This window comes from Anopheles darlingi, chromosome 2, assembly GCF_943734745.1.
Source record: "Anopheles darlingi chromosome 2, idAnoDarlMG_H_01, whole genome shotgun sequence".
In the NCBI taxonomy this organism is placed as follows: Eukaryota; Metazoa; Arthropoda; class Insecta; order Diptera; family Culicidae; genus Anopheles; species Anopheles darlingi.
The window spans coordinates 55,125,605-55,135,604 of record NC_064874.1 but is presented as its reverse complement, the minus strand read 5'-3'; the positions used below and the strand labels follow the sequence as shown (position 1 = coordinate 55,135,604).

At 41.6% G+C, this 10,000-nt stretch overlaps 2 protein-coding genes across 6 annotated transcripts in view; one reads left to right on the top strand and one right to left on the bottom strand.

The window, feature by feature from the left end:
* LOC125948756 (arylalkylamine N-acetyltransferase 1-like) overlaps positions 1 to 878 on the bottom strand; it is a 15,466-nt gene extending 14,588 nt beyond the window's left edge. For 2 of the 3 annotated variants that reach the window (XM_049675108.1, XM_049675109.1), the window contains exons 1-2: positions 719 to 878; positions 1 to 175 (exon numbers count right to left, since the gene is read on the bottom strand). The exon at positions 1 to 175 is cut by the window's left edge and continues 500 nt beyond it. The gene's annotated coding sequence lies outside the window, so the exon portion shown is untranslated. The remainder of the gene's footprint in view (positions 176 to 718) is intronic. The other variant, XM_049675110.1, reaches the window with a different exon arrangement.
* Positions 879 to 5,056: 4,178 nt separating this feature from the next.
* Positions 5,057 to 10,000, top strand: part of LOC125948065 (BUB3-interacting and GLEBS motif-containing protein ZNF207) — a 12,454-nt gene continuing 7,510 nt past the window's right edge. For 2 of the 3 annotated variants that reach the window (XM_049673736.1, XM_049673734.1), the window contains exons 1-5: positions 5,057 to 5,278; positions 5,488 to 5,801; positions 5,867 to 6,732; positions 7,949 to 8,131; positions 8,415 to 8,556. In XM_049673736.1, the coding sequence (XP_049529693.1) occupies positions 5,238 to 5,278; positions 5,488 to 5,801; positions 5,867 to 6,732; positions 7,949 to 8,131; positions 8,415 to 8,556 (1,546 nt within the window). In that variant the 5' untranslated portion in view covers positions 5,057 to 5,237. The remainder of the gene's footprint in view (positions 5,279 to 5,487; positions 5,802 to 5,866; positions 6,733 to 7,948; positions 8,132 to 8,414; positions 8,557 to 10,000) is intronic. The other variant, XM_049673737.1, reaches the window with a different exon arrangement.

Below are 10,000 nucleotides of genomic sequence, written 5' to 3'. Positions count from 1 at the left end.
CCAACGTCGCACTCGCCGTAGCGCCGTTGTAGCTGGTTGGCCGTTGGCTCGTCGTCGTTGTCTTATCACTCTCGCTTATCTCTTTTCACCCGTCCACTGCTGCTGCTGCTGCTGCTGCTGCTAAACCACTAACACCATAGCTCCCGTCTCCAAGTGGAGGGGTGGGTGCTGTGTACTAAAATAATGGATACAGTGAATGATAAGACGGGCAGGTGGTATTGATGGAAGCGTGGAGGGGCTTTTTGGGGTGATTGCTATGGGCATGGGCAAGATGTGTTCGTTTCCTTTCTAGCACTGTTCCAGAAATGTGCCCTCGGATCACGTTTCATTCAGATTCACGGGCCGAGTGGGGAAAGGAGGAGGAAGCGGTGTTCTGGAAGGGACGCCCGTTGGTCACATACAGTCTGTTCGAGCTGTTGTGGTTGTTGCCAAACAACGGCTACCTTTACCAGCCCGCCGCACAACGCTCTAGTGCTCTCTTTTCCACCAAACAAGGACTCATCCCATCGATAGGTAACGCTGGGAACGTTACGTAGTGGGTTGCTATGACTTGTCTGATGGTCCTCGTTGGAGCGAAGTACGTGCTTCGTTAGTACACGTCGTCGCCACGACAAAGTGTCTCTTCAACAGTAAACTTGTGCAACGGATTTCTCACTTTACATTACGGTTCTTACAACAGATTTTGTCACTCGCGCGTCTCCGAAGCATCGTTGCTTACCGGTTTCAAATGCGCAATGCGCACCCGACCGATTGTCGTGAGGACGATGGAGAAAGGATGAATCAATGCGCCGTTGTACCGTCTGCTTGAACGCCAACATAGAACTGTCTCCTGTGCTGCGCGTTAGCCAGCACCGCACCGCACTGATTCCAATGCTCAGGGCGCTACAGGGCGGCCAACACGGCGGGGAGAGAGCTGGTGTACTGGCATTAAAAATAACAACAATCACGGCGTCACAACGAATGTATGGGTTAGAAATCTCTCCCCTATCTGTGCCAACTCCTGGCTTGCTCGTACACCACCACGCTTCGTAGCGAACTGCGTCTGGCGGAAGCAATCGCCCAGCCCCGACCAGCTACTAATCCTTGTTCGTGGCGTATGGAGTGACCATATTATGTCCCCCCGTTATCGTCCGGCGACCGTAACCGGCAGTCCGGCTTGCGGCGATCGAAGCAAGTGGGAACTGTTGGCGTTAATATCGAGCTACCCTCAAACGGTTCGCATGGAAATGATATACATGGCGAGGGGGTTGGAAACGTTCTCACAGTTCTAGCTGTCCGACAATTGGTGAGTCAAAAAGTAGCACTCATGGCCCCTTATGTAGGACAACCAGCACTCCCGGATTTGTTTCGGAGGAGGACGGATATATTTGAACGAAAATTACAGTTACTCAAGTATTATATATATATAGTCCATACTTGTCACGCTCCCGGAGAACTTAACTCCGGTTCGTTCAGCAACGATGAGTCAAAAAATGAATAACGTTGACCGAAATTTCGCTGAAGAACGTTACTTTCATGGCTTCTGGCAGTACCAGAGACAGCGGGAAGCCCCTTGAATTTTGTGCAGCATAAATGATAGTTATTAGGGTCTGCCGAAAATTCTTATTAGGAATAACAGATTAACGAACGTGAACATACAAAAAGGGGAGCAACTTGGAAAAGAATAATGATGCGAGGTAGAGCACTGGATGAGGAGGCTCGTTATCAAACCCTATTGTTGCCCCGCAGTGTTTTGCGATAACCAAAAACGGACGTCCCAAAAACGATTACGTGTTATAGAGTGCGCCATCACGGGGAATGAATGTGACATTCATCTTCACCAGTTTCTTCCGGCTGGCTGGAACACAGTGAAATTGATCCGAACAATGGGCAGTATTTTCAACCTAGAAAACGGTACGGAGTCTAGGGAACAGCTTGAAACAATCGATGTATCTACCGTGTCGGACAGAATATAACCTTTATACCCTCACGAACAGACGAATCTCTTATCACTTGCTGTAGACGACTTATAAACGGCGGCACGATTTCCGCGGACTGTCTTTGCAAATACTTGAACGTCTCGTGATGGCTGAGTAGAAGAAGCGAGTGAATTAAGCTTTTATCAGTTTCATTTTGCCAACGACTGCAAACACGCGATTGATGGTTGAAACTTGCTTCTTCGTTATTTTTAAAATGGAACGGATGGAACAGACGGTATGGAATCGAGCAAATGTGGCCCGTAATGGCGCTATTTGTAGTGACTACACAAGTGTTATTTAAACATCACGTACGAGAATGGTCCGATGCACTCCTTATCATCTTCAAGTCCACTGTTTTATCTCACTTATAAGTAGTTCGATACAGAGGCTATCGAATCTACAAGAGGTATAAAAACACCGATGAAGTAAGGATTTCCAACAACAGAAAAATACAACAATAAATCAAATATTACATTGCAACATGTACTTTTGGCATCGTAAAATATTTCAATTCCTTCACTAATTAATCAATCGACACGATAAAGCTATTTCCTTCATTTAAACGGTGTGTTTGCAAGGTCACGAAGAGTAGAACTCATTGCGCGAATAGGTATATTTTATTGTTCTCTTCTTTGGTCAGTTATTCTATATTACGCTGGACGTTGCAGGAAGACTCAAGAGCGTCCAGTTTATTGGAGTGAAGGGATCTGCTAGGAATAAAACGTAAAATTCTTTCCTGGACTGGACTTCTGTAAAAACTGGTTTTAGACCTAGTCCTTGTGTACAAAAATAGATCGAAAACTTGTCAGAAGAACACGATATTTCATGTTCTGTTGCTAAAAATAATCTGAACTGTACTTCGGTGACCGGAGAGTACGGTCATTGTTTCAATGCCATGCATGGTAAGTAAAACAATATGACAACGAACTCAGGCGACGAGATGGTGCGGTTAATACATTTCTGTATTCAGCTCGATCCATATCGATACGGAGTTCATTGGACAAATAAAGAAGTTACAATTACGAAACGTGGTTCGATCAAACAAGCTGTAGCTTCCGTTGGTGTATGCTAACATTAGTTAAGTCAACAGTGGCGTCATGGATAAGCACATTGCGCGAAACAAACGTAATACAAGCAGTACTTTTCGCTATTTCTTTTTAATGCTTTTAGCAATAAAATGCTTAAAGGTGAAGTAGATAGTACGTGGATAGTGTTGCGTTTTCCGACACAGATATTGTCCTTTTTTTAATTTAATTCAAGTATGTTTTAAAAACAGATGCGAATTAAAAAAAAAGCACAACCCGTGCGTCGCTATTAAGTTTTCATTTCAAGGAAGTACTCTAATACTAATGGATAACGTACTAAGTACTAATGAATAACGCCGTTTTAACAAGTAAATTTTTATAACATCACATGATCAATTTTTCCCGAGATAATGTTGCCCAGAAAAATACCATCTTGAAGTGGCATCTGTTGTGCCGGTTACCGGACACTTTCATCTATCCTCTCCTCTGTCTTTTAACAGTACATAAGTTCAGGGCGTTTTGTTGGATGTTTCAATATTTAACGTTTAGGAAGTAATGTACCCAGTTGCTGCTTTTATCAAATAACTGAAATCCGTAAATTCTTTAGATCACAGAAAACAGAAAACTCCGATCCGGAACATCACAGGCGTTGGAAAACATCAGAGACATTTAAATGTCTTCAACTAATATCTAACGAGCGCAATTACATAACACAACAGCATCAATTCTGTACCAAAGATACCTTCAATGACGAAGATTGTGATGTTAACGAGCTTTTTACACATGGTAAAATCAAAGCAGAATATATTACAAACCCATAAGACACCAAGGGCTAGCAGGGCAACTGAGGTATTCTACTGTCACAGTAAGATTGGTGACCGGATCAGTAATCAGCCAGAGGTCCTCTCACGATGGGCCCAGCACGTTGATGAATTACTAAACCAGTGGCTCCACTGCTCTACATTAACTTGCTCTTGTAGCCGAGCTTGAAAGGCCATTGGTGGACTGAAAAATTACAAAGCACCCGGAACCGACCTGACCGAGCTGAGAGGCCAAGCTGATCAAGTATGAAGGAGCAGACCTGGAACAGAAGATTCATCAAGGGATTGGTGGGGTACGGGAAAAAGAGGCCATGCTGAGAAACTGGCACACAAGCACACAGTATCCCATATTCAAAACGGATGATCAATTTTGCGACAACAATTTTGGGGGTATTACTGTGAGGAAGGTGTAAAGGAAGTTCTACCTCATCTTAAGTAATAACTCATCTTATGTTTTAGAAAATATAGCTAGGGTAAAATGGTATGGTGGCCATAGCGTGGATCGCCAAATAACGAAAGAAGAAACATTTTGATCCAACTTGAAAATCCAACAGATTAATAAGCTGAAATGTTAGAATTTAATTGGAGAAGTTCATATGACTAAGGCTGCCACACATAGCATGCGTTACTTACGGCAGATGCGGTAGTTGCGGCAATTACTGTTACTTACAGCGCGTTGATTCATTAGCAGGTTTAAGGGAAGTGGTTACAGTGGTAGTGGTTGAAAGTATGCTATATTTATTAAAAGAACGATTAGTTAAACATGATCATTCTTTTTTTGGAACAGGCGACGAAAGAAGTTTCATTTCTCCAAAAAGTATGAATAATATCCATCTGTTGATCTGTTACGTTTTCTAATAGAATAAATGCATTTTTAGACTCAATGCGTGCATTAAATACTTGCAGATGTAAAATGTTAAGTATACTTTACATAAAACGCCCAAATGACTGACATCCCTGATTCCAAGCGCTTTGTTGCCTTACGGCTAGTTTTGCTGCCATTGCTTTTATTAAATCAACCAAACAACACAAAATAATTAGAGATAGTATTAAAAAAACAGTTAATAAATAAACAATTTCAAAACTAGCGACAATAACGGGCGTTTCGAGTTTTTGGCCTTAATTTAGATCATTTTCTACTGCAATGTGATCTAAATAAAAGCTGCGTATGTGTGCGTGAGGAGAGTTTGCACTTCTGAACACACGCGGTTAAACGCACGGGACGTCGCCACGCACACAAATGTGAGTTTTTTTTAACGCGGTTGCAAAGAATTTTTCGCGTGTGATTTTCTCGTTTAAGTAGATATTTTGTGTAAAATCCGAGAATTGGTTAATTTTGTTTGGTTCATGAAGTAGGAAAGCGTCGTTTGGTGGTGTTATCAAACGGGTTCTTCCAACGAGTATCCTCCATTCGCGAATAAACTCTGTGCAGTATGGGGCGGAAGAAGAAAAAGGCATCCAAACCCTGGTGCTGGTATCCTTTTATGAAACGTATTAACGACGAGTTATCACCCTTCCCTTCTCGAAACATGATGGATTCACAATCGTTCGTCACATTATTGCGCATTTTGCGAAAGACTGCAAAAGGCAAAATATGACGGCGAACATTAAATCGATTATGTAATGTTTTGTGAATTGTACTGTGAATTTTCCTTAGCCACGCGCAACCTCTTCATCTGCCAGGTACTGCAACCGCGAGTTTGACGATGAAAAGATTTTGGTCCAGCATCAAAAGGCAAAGCACTTCAAGTGCCACATCTGCCACAAGAAGCTGTACACCGGCCCTGGCCTCTCGATACATTGCATGCAGGTCCACAAGGAATCGATCGATAAGGTTCCCAACTCATTGCCCAACCGGTCGAACATAGTGATCGAGATCTATGGCATGGAAGGCATTCCACCGGAAGACATGCGCGAACATGAGAAACAAAAGAACGGCAATCGATCTGAGTCGGAAGAGGAAGAACCAGCTCACAAGAAACTCAAACAGCCGGATGGTGAGAGTTCTGTTGATTTGCTGCTTTATTTTTTAGGATGTTAAACTTTGTTCTGCTGCTTTCAGCATCCCTGGCACAAGGCATGATGATGCAAAATATGATGGCACCACATCTGCAGGCCGCCTACGGTATGAACCCTATGATGAGTGCAATGAGTGGTATGAATCCATACATGGTACCACCTGGGATGCAAATGATGCCTGCAATGATGGCCGCAGGCGCTAGGCCCTTATTCCCGGCCGCCGCGGCAAGCACAGCCACAGTACAGAGCAGCGCTAAACCGACGTTCCCAGCGTATAGTTCTGCAACCATTAGTGCTCCTCCAACCACCAATAGTGCCATTTCTGCGGCCGCTACTGCCAATAGCAATAATGCGAACAATGGATTGTCTGGTGACGGGGTGAAAACGGCTTCATCTGTGATACCGAACGCGGGCACAGGAACATCGAAAATAGTGCATCCCCCGGAAGATCTCAGCTTAGAGGAAATTCGCGCACGGAAGCCTCAGTACCAGCACCAAGTACAGAAAGCTATCCAACAGCTGTTCCATCAGAAGCAGCAAGAGAAACAACAGGCGCAGGTTGCCGCTGCTGTTGCTGCAGCTCAACAGCAGCTGCAGGTCCAAGCCCAAGCCCAGGCCCAGGCCCAAGCCCAAGCCCAAGCCCAAGCCCAAGCACAGGCGCAAGCTCAAGCTCAAGTCGCACAGGCTCAAGCACAAGTCCAGGCTCAGGCTCAGGCTCAGGCTCAGGCTCAGGCTCAAGCACAAGCTCATGCTCAGGCACAGGCGCAGGTCCAGGCCCAATTGAAACAGGCCCAACAACAACATCAACAAATGGTACAGTTTTCGTCGACAGCCCCTACTGGAGGGATTGCATCGTTAACACAGACAACCGCTTCAACGAAGGACAATCGGATGATGTCGCCGCATGAAGTAAGTCTTGCTCCGAAACGTTACTTTGTTCTCGTATACCGTACTCTGTCCTTTGATGCCACTTTTCTGTCCTAACTTCCTTACTGAGTAGCATTTCCTGAGTGTTGAGGCAAATGGTGTGTTGCGGTTTTGTTGTTCTATTATCAAAGTCGTCACCTTCATTCGAAGTGTCGAACGTAGTGATTAGACAAGAGCTGTAGGTTTGTTACGTATAATGCAACCATCTAACGCTAACATGGGATTCAAGGATTTATTTGCGATTGCAAATATTAGCAGCAAAAACGAACTGCAAGCTCAGTCGTTGGGTTAGCATTACTGTTGTTTTTATCGATTGCCTGGTTCTTGACCCTTTCTAAAGTTTCTGTTCGTATTTCGCTTTCAAGAGGCCGGCAGCGCAGAACCGCTTGATCCTGCTCTTTACCTCCATTTGCTATGGTTTTTGGTCATATTTGTGTGTTTGTTCTGATTTTCTCTTTTATTTAGATGTTGCTTTATGTTTGCTATTGTTTAGAATGGAATTGGATGGATTATTATTATTTACCATTTTTCAAAAATTAGTCTATTTTTCCTTCAACCGAATCCGAGCATTCCCCAGGCATTTTCGTAGGAGGTGGTTAATTTGCTTTTCTTGTCTTTTGACACTTTACAAATAAGTGCGAGGAATGGTTTTAATATTCTATTATAAAAACTCTCAACTGTTAGTACAGTTGCTGTTAACATGACCTCTTGCTTATGTTGGTAGATAGCGAGAAGTATTTATTGAATCATCGTTGAAACAAATGTAGTGAAACTATTTCGATTCGTTTGGGATTTTGATCTCGATCGATCGCAAAGTGAATGCTTTTTTTTCAATTAGAGACATACACTTTAGTTCTTGTCTTGGTTGATATTGACATTAAAGATGTTTGTATCTGTCGCTCTATTGTTGGTACATCCACATTGTACTAGCAATAACATGTTTCAAGTAAGGAGATTCATGAACATAGATCAGAAAAATAGCATCGAAAAAATGGGCACCACAATAATCTCAAGACACGGAAATTCAAAACGGAGGGTCATTTTAGAATAATACTGATTTAAAAGAAGCGTTTCCATCAAGTTCGTTCGCTCCCTATGCTTTTTCCCATACTTCTTCTGCGGACGATTTATAAACGTTACAAACGTTATTGACGATTCACTAAGCTAAAACAATTTGGATCTTTTGTGCGCATTCCAGCAAGCGGCCGTAATTGCGCATGCCGCACAAGCCGCCGCGGCCAATCACCACAAACAAATAGAGGAAATGAATCGCGCGGCAATGATTCACCGATTTCAAGCAGCAAATGCAGCCGCAGCAAATGCCGCCGTTGCAAATGCTGCTGCAGCAGCAAACGTCAGACCAGGAATGCAACTCGGAATGGTCAGTTTAACTGTAGACTTAGTATTAATACACGTAGTGATAATAATCGAAGTAGATGCCGGATACTATTTCTTTAATATATTTGTTGATGCTTTTACTCGTAAGGTAAATGAATGAATATGTAATTAGATTGAAGATGAGATAATTTCTGCACCTAATAGTTTTCGATGTAATATTGTTGGAATGCACGCTAATATCATTTAATTTTTAGGATAATCTACAATTTTACTTTGGTAGATTTCTGCCATCTTTATTTAATTGGCGGTTATTTTGTATATTCTAGGTTCCTGTATCGCTTGGAGGTCCAGTGCCGCTTATGTCCCCAATGATCCGTCAAGGTTTGGCACTTGGAGCGCCAGGAGCAGCTGCACTTCTAGGAGGCAATATGTTACGTCCTGGTCCTCCACAAATGGGTATTGGCCCAGGTAGGTACAATCAATACTATCAGCAGTGAATGTTTACGCTACTGGCACAGTAGCTTTACTTTTGGCTTATGTGCTTCTCCATGGTTAGCCTAAGGTCTAGCAAATAATTCTTGTACTGCTGAAGAAACATACATTTCGGAAAGCCACGTCCAAACATGCTGAAATAAATGTGTAGTACATATCATAAAAATGATAGTGCCGATAGCGTGCAGTGTCGCAAATGGAGTGCAGTTTAACGATGCCGTGAATATGAACAAATACGATATTTCAATACAATATTTAGCTAAACGTAATCCAACATCCCCTACAAACGATATTTAGAGCTCTTGCATTTCTTTATCATTAGAATTCTGCTACACAGAAATAGTGCAGTATTTTGTGAACAAAGCTTTGGTTTAGTGACAATCAAACTATTTTGTATGATACATGTTTCACAACGTACATAACAATCACCTTGTACTGGATTTTGTAATGTAAAACGAATACGTTAGGACACCACATTTTTTCAATACCAGCTAGTTATGCGAACATTGCGGTTTTTACTATATGGCAATAGGGTGGAAAGGTGTGAGAAGTGTAAAAGATGGGTACATATTTTTACGAGTATTAGTCCATCTTAACTCGATGAAATAATAAAGAAAAAATCAGTACCCAATGATGGAAATTTTGTGTTTTAGTTTGAATGGAATTTCTTATAACAAACGGATGTAAGAGCTCTAACTCATTGTGGTCCGATTGTATGAGTGATATAATGATATTATTTGATTTTGTTAAATATTGCCATAGTCAGAAATCTGAACCTATGAAGGTTTCTGTACCATTGACAATGATTGCTTGTTAAAGATTCCAGTCGGTAAAGATTTTATTAAATTTTTCATCAATAACGTTTTTTGATAACGTAATCATAAAATATTGTTATGATTAAACATACGGCTCGTCCGTCCTTATATAAGTTTAAATAAAAACACTATTTTTTTGGTGTTTAATATCTTTCATGAGAAAGTTATGTTAATGAATGATGTGATAAAGCACCATCAAGTTTTTGTAGACTTATCGAGATCTGAAATTCAATTAAAAATGAAACAACTAGCTTATATTTGTTGTAATCTTACATCCATGCCCAAAGAAATGAATCGTATGGTTAGAACTACCGGTTTAACCGTCATTGAAAATCCTATTTAATGCGTTTGAAAAGAGAATGTATTGGCATTTATTTTGCATTACGAAATCCACACGCAAGTTGAGATCATTTTCATGATTTAGAAATAATAATTTGATTCGACTACCTTATCCACAAAGTCACTCTAATGAGCGGGTATGTCACAAATGATTGTTCACAAGAATCTTCGTTTTGTTTTTGAATAGCGAGCATTTTTGATACACATTTGCAAATAACTTTATAATAATGATTTTCCGTTCTTTTAAAAAAGCATGTGGTATTTTG